The following is a 17,027-nucleotide window of genomic DNA, read 5'->3' on the forward strand; positions in this document are numbered from 1 at the left end:
CAGCACCATCACAATAAACGAGCTAGCAGTAGATAACAGTAGATACTAAATATTAAACGATATTGTGCAGCACGCAAGACAGACAGCGCACAATGTGCTTTGAGGCAGCAGCCAAGAAAGCTGTAGTCCTTGTCTGTGAACACCCGTGTGTACACCTACACATCTTTTCTCTAATGTCACACCATCCGTTTGTTAACCAAGCTTTCTCTTAACAACTTCTACTCTGAAACCTATAGGTTCTCTTTATTATTGAGTGCTAAACTTTCTCTTAAAGCTAGCAATCTTGGTTAGCGAGTTGCATCCATACAGAGAATTAACTTCTTCTATAGTCTGTACCACGCAGCAAGATATGCTATTTATCAGACAGTGACACTGAAAATACAAAACACAAACACAGTTCAGAGGTTCAATTCAGCGACTCAAATAAGCAGAGATTAAGCCTACGAGATATCAATGGGCTACAGCCGCCCATATCAGCAGCACATCTGTCAATCAAAACAGCCACATTTCAACTATAGACCAAACTCTAAATGGGTTATTTAAAAAAATATCCTTGTACTGTTTTTATTTAAAAAGCACTGTTGTGGCACAGCACGAAGGTCCTGAGTTCAATTCCACCATCAGGCCGGGGTCTTTCTGTGTGGAGTTTGCATGTTCTCCCCGTGTTTGCGTGGGTTCCGTTCGGGTACTCCGGCTTCCTCCCACCGTCCAAAGACATGCAGCTTGTGGGGATAGGTTAACTGATTAATCCAAATTGCCCATAGGTGTTAATACGGAAGTGAATGTGAGCGCAAATGGTTGTCTGTCTCTGTGTTAGCCCTGTGACAGACTGGCGACCTGTCCAGGGTGTACCCCGCCTCTAGCCCTATGACAGCTGGGATAGGCTCCAGCACCCCCCGTGACCCTGAAAAGGATAAGCGGAAGCGAATGGATGGATGGATGTTTCTATAAAAGGGAAAATCAAAAGCATTTTTGGACCGTGCTGTGTTCAGTTCTGCTGTAAATTTTGACATTTTAATGTCAGCTCATCAAATATATGCTGACATGTTTCAGTCTAAGAACTAAAGTGGTAAAGCAACTGCTTATTACAGCCATCACTAGTGCTCAAGTCTTTCAAATTTCTAGCAATGTAACCGGAGTAAATCTTTTTGAGGGCTACTATTTCAAGTGGATACTGAGATTCAACTAAAGCTAGAAATGTTAATTATGTGCGTCTGTCTGGTGAGGCTGCATTACTTATTATTGACTTCAGCGACTACATCATTGTCATATTTAAACCCTCCATCCAACTTTTTAACTGCTTAATCATGGCAGGCCCGAGACAGATTACACCAGATCAAACCCAGGGTACACCTTCAAACCAAATGCCTTTTTGCTGTAACAGGTACTCCAGTTCTTTTATATTTCTTGGTTTAAGAATACCGACATTATATGTTTGCATTGACCTTCTCTGTTATTTCAGCCCTGACTGCAGCATTGTGTATTTCCAGCTATGGATCTGATGTGTCATTGTGGTTGAAGCTGTGTAACTGCTGCTAAAAAAAATCTGTCTAGTTTATAATCTAAAGTTTTTGCAAAACAACTCTGCATCTGAAGGGTTAAATCCTACTTTGAAAAAGGTCAAGATTCATCCACTTATTTCTACTTTCTGTGCACAATGAGTCACTGAACTGCAATTAGAGGCGCTTATTTAAACGTCAGTACGGAGAAAGGTGTGCATCATCATCATCATAGGATAAGTGCACTTCCACATTTGGGTTCTGAGTATGACTTTAAGCCAACATTTTACAAGAGCAGCTCTAACAGACGCAGGTGGGTTTATCTGTTGTCAGCTTGCCAGTGAAATGGCTTTTTACCAGTTTGGCTCCGTGAGGCTGTTTTTACTCCAACTGAGAAGCTGTGAATATTTCTGAGCATAAATCCAACTGATGGGTCGATAACATCAGTGACTGTAAAAACAATTTCTAGTTAATGCCCCTATAATAATTTAGAGAGCATGCTTAGTGGGGGCAAATTGTAACCTCGACGGTAGTAAAAAGCAGTTAAAAAAAGGCGGACAGGAAACAAATGGCTGCAGTTTGGTGGCATGTGTCATTTTTAGCCTCTTAAAACTACAAATCTCAGAGAGCATTTTGTTTTGGAAAAAAGAGCACTCGCTTTTTCAATCATATCCATGTGCACTGAATTGGCAGTTACCAAAAAAATCATCAGTTACTCCATAATGTGACTGTTTGGTATAATCATGCAGAGCAGCAAAGGACTGCTGAAGGTCTCCAAAACAGCTGCTGTTTTCAACGTTAATGGGGTAAAAAGAAAAAAAAAACATGACAGGATCTTTTAGCTCAAAATTGTATATTAAAAATAACAGTCATCGAAATGACCCTGAAACATCTGTTTTTTGATGTACTCTGTCCTTTCCACACAGTTTGCAAGTATGAAGACTGAAGAATCTCATTTAGAAATTAGTGAAGTGGAATGACCTTATTAGACAGTTAAAATAAACCAGAAACCACCTTTTATGTGGTTTTTACCTCTGCCACAGAAAACCATGAAAAACCAATGTGAGATATTCTATTTGTTCAGTTCATGAATAGGATTTGGCCATATGTTTTTAACAAGACGTTAAGAATGACTTTGAAACTCATAAGGAAGTATACTTTGTGCATGCAGCACATATGTTGTCAAGAGTCTCCAGGGGAAAGAATATGGAGTTTAGAAAAACCAGCAACCTTTGTATTTTGACCCGTATCATGTTCTTTTTCTTACCCTAACCTAACAGTTTTATTAACATGAGGCCGGGCATTGTCGAACAACAGAAAGAACCCAGGACTCACTGCACCCGCATGAGGTCTGACAGTGGGTCTAAGGTTTTCATGGCAGTCAGGTTGCTGTTTGAGCATAACACTGTCCATGGCTTCTCCAGATCCTTTTTATGTCTGTCACATATGCTCACACTGAACCTGCTTTCATCTGTAAAAAGCACAGGGATTTACCAACTCTAGTATTCAACTGGCATTCACAAATGCCTACCTGTGCAACCTCTACAGGGCCCAGGCATTGCCAGTTGACTCAAGGCACTTTAAATTGTAAGGCGAAGACTCTACAGGGGTCTCGAACTCAAGTCCTCAAGGGCCGCTGTCCTGAAACTTTTCCATATGTCCTTGCTGCAACACACCTGAAGACGATTTGTAGGTTATTAGCAAGACTATAGAACTTGAATGCATGCTGAGGTGGCAACAGGGACACATGGAAAAATTTCAGGACACTGGACCTCAAGGACTGGCGTTTGAGACCTTTCCTCACCAATAATATAAAGAAAACAGAGAAAACCCCCAAAATCATATGATTCCCCTTTGAGCAAGCTATTAAGTAGTGACACTGACCTAGCCAAATGCTAAAACTAGTGAAACCATCAGAAAAGATGAGGAGGGACAAAGCGTCAGTGGCCTCCACCTATTAAACCAGTCTTGCTTTGGCGGTTGTGTCATTGTTGCCCCTGTTTTTAATTTAACATCAAAGCAGCTGAAACTGATTAACAACCCTTAACTGACCAGATCAGACAAGATTGTTTTGTTTTTGTTTGTTGTTTTGAGCAGTGTACGCAAGTGGTCTGATAAAAAAAAAAATGAATTCAGGAAAACCAAAATAATTGGAAGTACTTGACCAAGAATGAAAAAAAGGAAAATTCACATAATGAAACAGCACTCTGCTCTCCTACGCTACTAGCTTATCCCAGCCTACACTAAGCATAGAGCAGGGTACCATGGAAAAGTTGGCAGGGAAAACACAGAGAAACAGACAACCATTTATACTTATATTCATACCTCAGGCCAAAAAAAGAATAACCAATTAACATGTATGTCTTTGGACTGAGGGAAGAAACTACTTGGAGAGAAGCCACACAGGCACAGGGAGAACATGCAAACGCCACACCCTCCAGCAGGTTTAAACCCAGGCTTGCTGTAAGCAAGTCCTAAGCACTGCCCCACTGAACAGCCCTTTCACAAATACATATCAAATTTATTTAAAATGTCACAACACAAAATTTAAACAGTCAGAGTGTAATTATTTATTTATGTGGTCAGCTAACATCTTCCATATCTCCATTGTATATAATGACTGCCACTTTTCCTGAACCTTAACTAAGCAGTTTTAGTTGCACAAATCTACCCAAACCTTAATCATAGAGGTAGAAGTTTAGAAAAGGCAAACAAATCTATTTTGTCATTCCATTTGGAGGACTTTGTATTATTTTTCATAACAAGTAACTGACTCACAAACAGTTAGTGCCTTTCCTAAAAGCCCCTTAAACCCCTTTTGGGTTGTGTGTGTTAAATTTAAAAGTTTTAAAGACACTAAACAACAAAACCAAACAAAAGCCTAGAAAAATAACTCAATTTAATCTGTTTGTTAAATAATCCATGGTTGGACCTTTCATGGCTTTAATTATGCATTTCTCTATTGAGTTATTTTAAAAGTTGTTACTGCTATCATAATAAAGAGAGAACAGTTAAGTCTGAAAGTGAGGCAACCTTCAGCAGAGGGTAAATACTCTGCCTTTCAGCAGTATTATACCTGCCATGGTCTCTTCAGATTGATGGCGATCACCTGGAAACGGTAGCAGCACAGCTCGCAGGTCCAGCAGCCCCGTTCGCTGATCCACTTCAGCAGGCACTGCTGGTGGGTATACCGCACTGAGCCGTCACACCTGCATGGGTTCAACAAGTCCCCCTGGAGACCAGAGAGAGGGCAAAGGTCAAACGTAAACAGAGATAAATTTTAAGGGAGGGGACAAACTGACACAAATACACAAATACAGTTTAGACCAGAGCTGTCAAATTCATTTTACATCGAGGGCCACGCACAACACGCAAGGTCCCTGGACCTTATGTTTGACACCACTGGTTTATATGTTAAATGATTGAGGATGGATTAAAAATCATTCCAATCATGTCAAGGAGATAGTTTAGCTTATCCAGCTGTAGCTTGAAACTAACTACTAAATAGCTAGACTATCTTCATGACGACTGATGCAGAGATGATTTCTGATTAGTCTAGCCTCAATTGTTCATCAATAATACTCACAGTGAAAGAAAAAGCAAGTGCAAGTTCCAAGAGCAACTGTTTATTTACTGTCACTTCCATGCCATGGGCAGCTTGAGGTCCTTTGTCACTTTTTTGAGTTTTATCACCCGTCTCCAAGGTAAATGGGGAAGAGTCTGAAGAAGTTAAAGGTCTGATTAAACTTAAATACCATTTGTAGGCATTTCAGTCTAAAGCAGCTTAGACCGAGTGCAAATTCTAGGAGCAACTGCTGATACCTGTGCTAAAATACTACAGTTTTTGCTGGAGCATTGACTTTAAATGCTATATCCAAAGTTTCATCCTACCAAGCTATAAAGTATGATAAAACTTTGAGACCTTTCTCATTACTTGTGCAGTACTCACTGGTGCACCAGGCACACACAATTTTTGTGATTTCGTCCTGTTTATTAGGACTTTACATCCTCAAACCTCTGCTTAGATATCTGTTATTGCACGGCATCTTTAAGCATGTTAGCATCAGCAAAAACAAATGTGAGGATCAGTGCATAAACTCTAATACACCTCTTCTTTGTAGTTGTGTGACATCACCTTTAATTTTCTTGGTTAGTTATCATGAGTAATGAAACATTTTCAATCTCTGAAATATCATTCTGTGACATCACTGGTAAGAGATGCCACATGATGGCATAACATCATTCCCTAATGATGTTGCCTATTTGAGGTTGAGGCAAGAGGCCCACAGCCTACTGACTGCCTAGCAACAGGTAAAAAGCCCCAAATTTGAACATGCTTCTGCATCCGACCTGAAATCTAACACAAATCTAATTACTCACCAGCAGGGGTCAACTCCTGTGATTGCAAAAACAAGTCATATCTGTTCCACTGACATCCCAAGGACTCACTGACCACTGAGAGATTTCAAAGACAGTCCAAAAGATCAGTGTATCTGATGTCATCCAAAAGTTGGCAATGATTGATGATTGGATCGTTGGCTGCACCAATGACGGCATGCTCATTAGCTAACAACTTGTGCCTTTTCAGCAAACCCTGGAAAATCTTCCTTTCTGATTCGAGTAATGACCATAATTTATTTTTACTAAAAAATATACCATTATGTTTCATTTATATGATTCAAAAACGATGACTGAGCCAATAATGCAACAGGAAAATGTTTACTGAGATTGAAGCCAAAGAGCTATTGTTTGATAGACTTTTATTCATCTGGATAAAAGTTGTATAGCCCATGGAGTCTTCCCTTAAGGCAAGCGGGTTTTAGTATTCAAACCTGGAAGCTATGTTCATATACAAAGTGACTTTATCCATTAGTCTGTGGTTGCAGATAATGAAACTGATAGAGCACTTTTCTCTCCTTCTTTGTACAAGGTTCACGATATGAACTTGTGTTTCACAATCACTCTGCAAACCCTGCATATGGTAATGCAAAAGCAGCAAACAAAACCTGGAGCTATACTTGCTTGACATTCATATCTTGTCTCGTGTTCTTATCGTTTTGGCTACTCTCTGTAGTACCAGTGATAAATTAAACTTCAGACTCTTTTCAGGAACGGAGAGAAACTATCTGCTTTCGGTTTAATATTGGAGCTGTCTATCCAATATTAATCTTCTATCCATTTCATGGTCCATGTGTCATCTTTCCTATCATCCAAAAATTCTTGTTTTCAGGCCTCAGTTTGGCCTTTTATCCCAACATGTCATACATCAAAGAAAACACACGGCTTGTTCACCAGAGGCCCTTACCAGCATCGCTCAGATCAATGACCATTTCTCAAAGCTACAACACTTACGGATATTAACGGTGGGATGCAGCCTGACATTAATCATTACAGCCGCATCTATTTGTTCCGATGGGTTCTTTTCTTTTTTCTTCCTCTAGGCATTCCTCAAGCAGCCATTACTGCAGCTTTGACCTGCTGGCTGGGCTGTGAGTGGCATATTAATAGTATATTAAGGTCAGTGGTCAGAGAGCTCATTTTTCATCATGTCATATTAACCTTGTGGGTTTAAAAGGACCTCGGAGGCTTTCGCTTGAATGAACTGATGCAGGTCAGCTATGCACTGAAGCAGAGACTGATAAAGCCAACTTCAAGGATAATTTGAATAAGTCAGAGAATTCTCTAAAGGGGCTCTCTGAAAACAGTGCACTTATTTTAGTAACACAAGGTCGTTCCATTGAGAAGTACACAAGGTCAGAAAATAATGTAAACTATTTGTGTATTTCTTTTCCAGCTGAACATTAAAGAAACATCTATAAAGAGACGATCGTTAATGATGAGCATTGATAACATTTTATTGATTTTCCTTATCATTCCCTTCTTCCTTATTAATTCCTGATCAAGTTTCTCTGTGGGAAACTTGCACAGGTGTTCAGCATCAGTGTTGCGATTTATCAACAACTCACATATTAGTGAATCTGAACTGACTGAAGAAATAGAGCAGAAAAAGGGACTCAGTTTATGAAAAGCTCCATGGTCATGAATATGGGTGTCTGGGTCAACCGATACTGGGCTTGGTGACTAATAATGGCATATTGATAAGCAATCAATTCACCTGTGTTCTAATCTCGGGGCATGCCAGTGTCACAGCAGTCCACACTGTGCCTTAATGCACCGGCAATAACAATATTGCAGGGTCTGACATAACCACTGGTTTGGCACCAGTAAAAAAATTGTGTTGGGCGAGTTGATCAGCCAGCTGCTGTTCGGGATTATTTTTCCACCAACTGAAATTAACCTTCACTTAATAGTATTTTCATAGAAAAGTACAATTAAAATCTTTCATCAAGCCACCTATTCATGTTGTTTAAACATGAAAAAGTAACCTTGAGGTGCTCCCGTCCTCTTTGTTCTGCAGAACAGTAGCACAACTGAATTAATAAGATGTTAAAATGTCTATATGCAGATTAAATGCATTATTAGGTTTTTTAAATCATTTGGCAGCATTTGTTGGAGGCTGGCATTAACCACCCCATCGCTCTCTAGAATTAACACCTTTATGTTATGCTGAGTTTGAAGTTGTGTAGCAGTAGTGATCTTTGTGTTTTTCTTTTGTTTCCACTTTCTGAATAATTTCCCCTTTATACTTTCATTTTCATTTTGGGTCAAGGATCAAAAACTAGATGGTTGGGTTCCGGACCAAATGTTGCTTTGTGTTAAAATAGCCTCGTTCACATTGATAAATGATGAGTTGGGACTGACAGCCCTATTTCACCGATGCCATAACCACAACGCCCAAGGACACTTTGTAGTGCACACTAGCAGCTTTGACAAAACGGCACTGTTTTATGTTGAGGGAAGGAAAACGGCCTGGGTGTCAGTGGTTGATATTTATCTGTTTTGGCCCATCCTTTTGCACTGTCAAATATCCTGATGAGAGTCAAGCTTTAAAGCATTTTTATTGTATGATAAAAATTGCAATACAAATTTTCTGTCTGCAGACACAGAGAGAGGAAGTAAACAAGCAGGAAAATATCAGTACTAGGATCTGATACTGGTTAAATTTGTGTTTGTTTTGCATTCAGAAATAAAATTTCACTGGTGCACAATAAACTTACACTTCATTGTTTTACAACGCACAACAAATGAGAATCATGACAGTATTGATAAGAGGAACTGACAAGCTCACACTTACCCCAGAGCAGATTTGGAAGTATATGATCAAGTGTAAAAATCACGTCTCATATTTTGACTTTATCAAATAGCAGTCCATTTCAACAAACTATTACCACTGACCATGAAAACTGATTCATTGGAAATGGAGTGTGACAAAATTTGAAAATAAAAGCATATTGATTACAGTGTTGAGTTTTACTTGCTGTGTGAGTACAAAACTTACACAGAAAATGCAAAGAAAGAGTTACTTAGTGTCAGCAATCAATATAAGCATATAAAAATAATCTATAATAATTTATAAAATAATGTAATAATGCATCAACATCTTGCTTAGCCTGCTGACTACCAGCTGCAAAATCAATTAAATCTCGGGGAGCTGGTTTATCTTAGCGGATTCAAGATCATTTTAAATGACCTGGAAGCTGCTTCTGCAGACTTACTGCTTCCCCTGTTGGACCTGAGCTAGGTTCACTTATTCTCATATTTCACATTTTCTTAGTTTTGAAGTTTATCATTTTGTGATATCTCTGTGTTGCACACATTTGTGTGCACTGCTGTTTGTTTATTTTTGTGTGTGTATTATAATTGAATGTAACTGAGCTGACAGAGCTACCTATTTTGACCTGGACACCAACAACATCTCAAGAGTCTGACTTTCCAGGATAAATAACAATAAATTGTATATGAGATTTTAAATAAAATGCTCCGCATAATCGGTAATCCATAAAGGACTCGTATATTTTGCTTCTGTGTGCACCTCTGTCTATTATTATTACCATGGGGAGGATAACAGCGAGAGAAAAATTGAGCAGTCACAAATGAAACTATATGAAAAATAAAGCCCACACAGCAGCGCGGGGTGTTCAATCACAAAAAACGATTTAATGTCAAAGTCATCATTAAGGCCTTTAGGGGCTGAAGTGCTCAGTGTGTATATACAGCAGAGTTCAAGTTTTAGGAGCAAAGAGTTTATATCTCCCACTCTGGGTGGATGTTTTATTGCCTCAATACCCACATATCTGAAAGAGGAAGTGTTGCACTTTGTCTAAGTGTACATCCACAGCACTAGATGTCTGTGATAGTGCTGCTGTGTTCAACTGTACAAACTAGTGTGTATTAATCCACACTGAGGTGTGTATACAATGTAAAACTTGCTTAATGTTGTATTTTTTTCCAATGAGTTGGTGGTTAAATGAGTTATAATAGTTGGCAATGAGCACCTGGGTAATTTCCAGATGAGGAAATGTCAGGGTGATGCAGGGGAAGGTCTGCTCAGCTGAGAGGGCCCTTACAGCGCGTTTGAGTGGGCTGAGAAAAACAATTGTTAAGAACTAGATCTGTTTCACAAATAATGCCAGGCTTCTTTGATTATACTCTTCACAGCCTCAAATGCCAGTAAATACTGCGTGGCATAAACAATTCCTTGTTCTCCTTCTTTAGATTTGTAATGATAAGGTATTCAGCTCGAGATATGTTTAAAAAAACATGAGGCTTTTTTAATCAGAGCCTCTTTGAATCCTCTCTGTCTGAGGCTTTTTTAAAGCATCTTAGCTTTGGTGTGAAAGACCTCATTACAGATGTAGATCTTGTAATTCTGCTCTGAACCGAGAAACAGGAAGATTTTTCTTAAGAGACATTGGATTATATGATTAAAGCTTTGATACATATAAGCTTGGGGAATAAACACGTTTTTAGCTGGATGAGTGGATTTACCTGATGAGTGAAGATATTTTTGCTATCATGGCCGCTCCTAATCATGTCTGTGTGGTATAGTCTTGCTATTAAATGGTCCTCGAGTTATGATTAATTTGTCAAAAAAACAAACAAACAACAAAATCCAACTTCATTGCAAATTTTCACTCTAACCCTTCAACCATATTGCAAGCTCTGCGTTAGACAATGTATTTCTTATGTAGCTGGACCTTGTGTTAGTAGCTAAACATTTAGAGTAAACCTTGAAGGGGGCTATTTTTTTTCTTACTCTCTGCCATATTCATACTGTTACAATGGTGGGTGCTAATATTAAAAAAAAAAAACATGTCCAAAAGTTTGAATAAGGAAGTAAGCACATCAGTGCAAATACACCCCCCAAAGTCAGAAGCTCAAAACAAAAGCTCTAAACACCGTTTTTTCACCTTTGCTGATGTCAGTGAGAGCAGATATGCCTAATGAAGGTAATCTATAGCACTGCTTTGATTGTCTGAGTGAGACCCAGTATAAAACAAATAAAAAGCCACTCTAGTACATTCCAAGAATACACTTTTGGAGTTGGGAATGAACACAATATGCTTCACATTAGAAAATCGTTATTTAAACCATGATAAGAAAAACAGCAATGTTCTCATGTCATTCATGGCACTCTTATAGCTTTTTAGTGCGGCTTTTAAGAAACACTTTCATAATCAAATGGTGTTTACAGTGCAGATGAAAGCTCCAAATAAACAAGTTCATGTCACTGACGATGCCACCTCAAGGCCTGCGTATACACTTGTTGTGCAGACAGGCAAATGCAAATGTAACATTTAAAATAAATGGAAACTCGAGGGCTTTTTATTCAGTTGTTCTGGGGAGCTCAAGTAAACAGTCTGATGATTGTTAAAGAGTAAACAATGCAACAAAGTTTCTTTAAAAAGGCAGTAAATGAATCTAGAGCTTGTGAAAGAACTGCCATAATAAAAGATATAAAACTGCTCAAGGCCTAAAGCTTTATTTGCTCTGGAGCTTTTCACAGGAACACTCGATCTTTAGATTGAGGAATAAGCAATGGAGGAAAAATCTCCAGAAAACTTTAGTGAGTAGACCAAAGGTAAAGAATTTCAGTAATTTGCAATACAACAGCTATAACTCCCTTTAAGGTTTTATCTAGTTTTCCACTACTTTGGTTTGATAATTGTGTTTATATATCATAGGCCAACCCTGATTGGCTCTTGTTTCCCGCTCTGCAGTCCTCTTTAAAACTATACACTCATCAAATTCTATAATTTTAGTCCACCTAACAGCCCTTTGGGGCACCCTTTACCCACTGACGATTGTTATGACATGTGGTTTAAAGCTCCAGAAAAATCCCATGTAGCAGCAGCACCTGTCAACTGCTGTTTGAGTGAAATATCAAGCAGATCTATTAAACAAACAAATGAGAAGTTCTCAGTGTGTTCAATACATCTGCTGGTGGATTAGCCCGAAAGCTGCAGAAAATGTGTAAAATTAGACCCCAAGTTGTGGTTGTTTTTTTTCAGCTCCTCTTTCCAAAATTAAGATAAACTACAATCATTAGCCTGGACTGTTGAATGAACAAAATAGCACTGGTTTCTGAAAGGAAGGTGGTATGGAAGATGTCAGAGTATGGCTTAAACCAATCAATCCAAAGACTGGAAGAGGATTTTTATGGTGTTTACGGCACATTTTCACTCTATCTGCCGAGACATGAATATTTAAAATGTTAAATGTCTGTTTTGCAATTTGCTTGATAACTGGTGAGCTTGCCCAGCCTGTGGCCGTGTATCAAAATCAAATATCAGTCTGGACCCGGGGGCAGCATTATTAGATTAACTCTGCTAATAGGCTGTAGCCCACGTTCAGAAGACAGGATATTCACTTAGGCATTTACTGCCCTTACTCCCCTCTTCCCTTAAGCTCCAGCAGGGATGTATCGTCCCTCATCAGCCATCACTGTCACGAGCCCAAAAGGCCTGCAGAGTGTCAGGTTTCAGAGCCAGTAGGACAATGTCCATTTGTCCCTGCAGGTCCACATCAGTCCATTCACCTCCAGGAAAACATGCAGACAGTTAGACTGATGCATCGCTTCAGGGAAAATATTTATTATTAATGGCCTATGATTCAGTCACTGTCATCCCCCTCTGTTACGATGAAGGAGCTGCAGTTTTCTGTGTACGGGTGGAAAGACTCACCAGTTTAATCTTAGTTTCATCTATAACAGGAGCTTCACTTAAACAATAATAAAATGTAATGTAATATTATACTGGACTTCATTCATGATCTACATGCTGCCTCCACCCTTACAAAAATAATGCTCAGCATGTTTATCTTTTATCTGCTTTTATTTCTCAGTTTATTGTGTTTTAATGCATTTCTACAACCCATTTAAAGCACTGCTAATTTATTTGAGTGTTTGAAAGGCACTTTATACACAAACAGGATGTAAATAGTTTTGGAGCATCTAGCATCTCCTTCAAGAAAGCTGCTCTGAAATGAAGACTTTGATTTCTTAGTGTGTTTGTAAAGGAAGCAGCTAAACACAAAAACTGATTAATAGAAATGTTATTTGGATAAATTAGAGATTATTGACATGTGGCAGAAAGGTGTACTTAGCTGCTAACAATCCAAAATGCTAAACACTTTGAGTCCTTATGGAGGGATCTACCATCTTCTCTTCACTTTGAACAGTTTTCATTTAACCTTCCTGTTACAAAAATACAATAACAGAACTTTAGCCTCTGAACCTGGAACTTTTTATCATCCATTTTTCGTACTTTGGACCCTGCTCAGGATCTTGCATGAAGATCTGTTGATCTTTATTTTTGTAAACAAATAAAAGTTTGCTATTCTGTTGACTGTTTACTAAAATTCAGCCTTTCTGTCTGTATGTTTGGTTGATTTTTATTTATTTGTTATTGATAAAAATCATGGGTTGTGGGCTTGCACTATTTTGGCTTCTGAAATGAGGCATGTCTGAAAATAAACCAACCAGTGGAAATCTATGACATAGTACTAGCAATGTTTAGTCAATGTTCTTGTCTAGATGCACAAATTTGATTTACTTGAATAACTAAAGGTGTCCCAGAGGCTTCCATTTGAGGACATATTTTGTTTTATAATTTTAGAAGTTATCTTAATACTACAATAAAAATTATATTTCAGCAAGAATACATCTCTTTGCTGATGAGACTGTCATTTAAATTACACAAGTATTAGGGTATATGGATAAATGACAAGCTTTTCTTTATTGTACAAGTTGGCACTCTTATTAGAAAATACAATTTATAGATTTTGTTTTAATTGTTGAAAAAACTAACGTGGAAGCTATTTTGAGGATTGATGGTGATATTTGGTGATATAATGTATGTTCAAGCCACCTCCTCACTTTTATTGAACATTGATTCAGCATATTGCTCATCTGTACTTCTTTATTTATACAGATTTATTAGAGAAACAAAATCACCACTCACCACTGCATTCTTTAATCCTGGACATCAGTGACCACAGAGGAAACAGCACCGGTGTGTGTCTGTGTGTGCACGTGTGTGTGTGTCTAAACAGTTGCTTCTGATGTGCTGATGTTTTTGACAGATTTGGAGATTTCAAAACAGGATCTCACCAAACACCTTGGAAATGAAATACTTGCAGAAAGAACCAAACTTAAACATGCGTCTCTGGATTTAAAGGTGCCATGTAGTGAATGTCTGCATATCATGCATTTCATGTTGTACTTATTGCATTTTTAATACAATATGTTTATATTTTGTATGCCTGTCCTTTTTTCCTTGTGAACATTTTATCTCAGTGGGATTTCCTTATTAGATAAATAAATAAATAAAATTAACCCACACATTATCAACATCGTGTTGCCAGTACCACAACAGAGACACATTTTCCTCTAACTAAAGTGTGTGTGTGTATATAAGTACACACACTTTACAGTTATGTTTTTAAGCCTGTAATTCCAGTCAGTGGGATGAATAGTAAGGCTGGGATCCTTCATCCATAAAGGGATGAATTTTTCAGTCTCGGTATGTAAAAACTTTAGTTTATTACTTGGTAAAAAGATAAATATTGGCAGCTTCTGACTTCATGTTATAACACAAACAACATTATGTAGGAACAGCTGTGTGCAGGCATTATAGACATGGGGGAAGTGGCATGTGGTTGGGTCAGTGTGATTTCAGGATTTTTTTGTTTTTTTAAACAGAACTGCAACAAGACACTGGGTTGTGTTTAGAAACTGCTTCAACTGCTTCAGCAGTACCAGTCTCATGACCTCAAGACTCCTTTCTAAGGCTACCTGTGCCTGAATTTTGTCGCCTGCACTAAAAGTATAACAGTAGATATTGATGCTCACTGAATCTACTATAGCATTGCAGTATAAATGTGCTCTGAAAGCTACTGGAGTTAAGTTATACATCTATTACACCCTCAAAGGGCAAATATTATATAAGAGTTTGTGTTGGTGGGTACAAAATTTGTAAATGATAAATAAATGCCATGGTAGCTTTATCGGTTTTACATATATCATGTAGTCAAAATGTTAAAAGAAAAATGCTTTCTCCAAGTATATGTATGAGGAGCTGGCAGTGAAAATGGTTATGTTGCAACAGGTGTCTCACTGCAGTGGCCCCAGAGGACATCCAGTGCACACATTTAATAAAGAGCAGTGTTTGATGCCCTGATCAGGAATTAATCCTTTACTACTAAACACAGTAAGATCTGACAATTATTAACAAATACATTATAATATATAAAATCTTATACGTCACAATGCAGCTGTACTTTATGAGTTATGATACATTAATTAGTTAATTCATTAGAATGTAATAACTTAATGGAAATTAAATGGAAATTGACATTAATTAACTATGGGATTTAATTAATTACGATATGATTTTTTTGTATCCACCGGTAAGTCGGTTGATGAATGGTAAAATATGACTGGCTCTTGAGGACTTCTAAAGAAGTACTTGTGCTCAGCTTTGGAATTGCTGCCCTTGGTGATTTCAGCACCACGGACAGCAGCAGGTCCGGCGTTACTGAACAAAACCTTTCCCTGTAACATCTCAGAGAATTAAAAAGCTCACACACTTTAAGCTTTCGGATTCTCTCTCTCTCTCTCTCTCTCTCTCTCTCTCTCTCTCTCTCTCTGTGTGTGTGTGTGTGTGTGTGTGTGTGTGTGTGTGTGTGTGTGTGTGTGTGTGTGTGTGTGTTTCTTTCTGATTGGCTCTCTGCGCTACTGAAATCCGTCCAACCAGGCCAGCCAGCAGGATATGAACTCAGCAGGTTTACCTAATTTTAATTAGAAGAGTTGCTACATTCAGCCAATCAGGGTCAAGCATTGCGAGGACCGAGCCCTCACCTTCAGTTTAATTCAACTTCGACCACTCACAAAACCGGGGCTGTTAATCTGCCAACACTACAAACACATTTGGTAACACAATCTTGGACACACATTGGTTGGCATCAGTAAGCTAAAAACCACATGTACCTGCTCTGCGCCTTGGAAGCAGATCCTGCAGCTGGGAGTGGGGATGCAGGTTTCGCTGCTGCAGTTTGAATGCATTGTCTGAGCCTTGCAAGAGCTCCCCCCGACAGCCCCGTCCTCACTGGAAAAATTCCCCTCGTTGTTCTCCACAGTGAATTTCTCTGTGTCACCCCCACACGCGTCCCTGCAGCTCCGGCCCTCCCGGCAGCCCTCTGCCCCCTCTCCCTCCTCTCCTCCCAAGGCTTCGTCCTCATCGTCGGGGTGCGGACGTCCTTGGAAGCCGTGAGGTTCGCTTTCCTCCCAGGTGTGGCGGTGAGGTATGGTGGTACCTCCACTCGCCTCCCCACACGCGGGACCCGCCTCTCCCTCCTCTGTGCTCATAATAAAATGAAAAGTCGAAAATAAATTGCATAGATGCCGCCCGACACGCTCACACAGTATCCACCACCACTGCGACGCAGGGACGCGATGCAGCCTTCAGGCTCCTTGATTACGGCGCTCTCGGCGAAAATAACTCCGCTCCGTGGCTTCCGAACCGAGCCGTGCACCTCCTGTAACGGAACCTACAGCGTGACAGCCTGGCAGAGCTGCAGTTGAGCCGCAGGAAGCTCACGATGCTGCTGCGGACCGTCGCTCGGCTGGAACCGCCTCATGCGCTCCGGAGACCCGGGGAGCATTTCCAAGCAGCCTCCATGCATCGCAACGAGACTCAGCCGTCCTGAAGCACCCAAATCCCCCTCTACCCTTCCTCCTCCTCCTCCGCCTCTTTAGTCCCCACCGATAAAGCCGATGGCAACAGAGTAGCGGCACGCAAACAATCTTCCGAGCGGTCCAACCCGGGCTGGAAGCCGCCTGATGTGCTCGAGCATTCACCCTGCTGAGGGGCTCTTGGGCACGAATCCACTTCAAGTCAGCTGTAAGTTCTCTGATGAGTCGTGCACTCTCAGGAAGCAGAAAAGACCATTTCCCCCGGGGGATGACCAATCAATCATATTATTATCCCATTAATATGATGGAGGACATAAGTTTCCAGACCCAGGCAGGCACTACTTCAGCACAGCCAGCAGTAAGAAAGAAATGAGAAGCATCATACTCACAGCAGCAGCAACTTGGCCAGTCCGCCCGCCTGCCACAAAGAATAT

At 39.7% G+C, this 17,027-nt stretch overlaps 1 protein-coding gene across 1 annotated transcript in view; it reads right to left on the minus strand.

Moving 5' to 3' along the window:
* marchf11 (membrane-associated ring finger (C3HC4) 11) overlaps nt 1–16,616 on the minus strand; it is a 28,731-nt gene extending 12,115 nt beyond the window's left edge. Inside the window, exons 1-2 of the mRNA XM_085439601.1 lie at nt 15,889–16,616; nt 4,576–4,731 (exon numbers count right to left, since the gene is read on the minus strand). Coding sequence (XP_085295727.1) covers nt 4,576–4,731; nt 15,889–16,266 — 534 coding nt within the window. The 5' untranslated portion in view covers nt 16,267–16,616. The remainder of the gene's footprint in view (nt 1–4,575; nt 4,732–15,888) is intronic.
* Between the last annotated feature and the right edge of the window lie 411 nt (nt 16,617–17,027).

This window comes from Copadichromis virginalis, linkage group LG18 (genome assembly GCF_057382275.1).
Source record: "Copadichromis virginalis isolate Kocher_CV1m ecotype Utaka linkage group LG18, C_Virginalis_male_GT1.1, whole genome shotgun sequence".
NCBI classification, from domain to species: Eukaryota; Metazoa; Chordata; class Actinopteri; order Cichliformes; family Cichlidae; genus Copadichromis; species Copadichromis virginalis.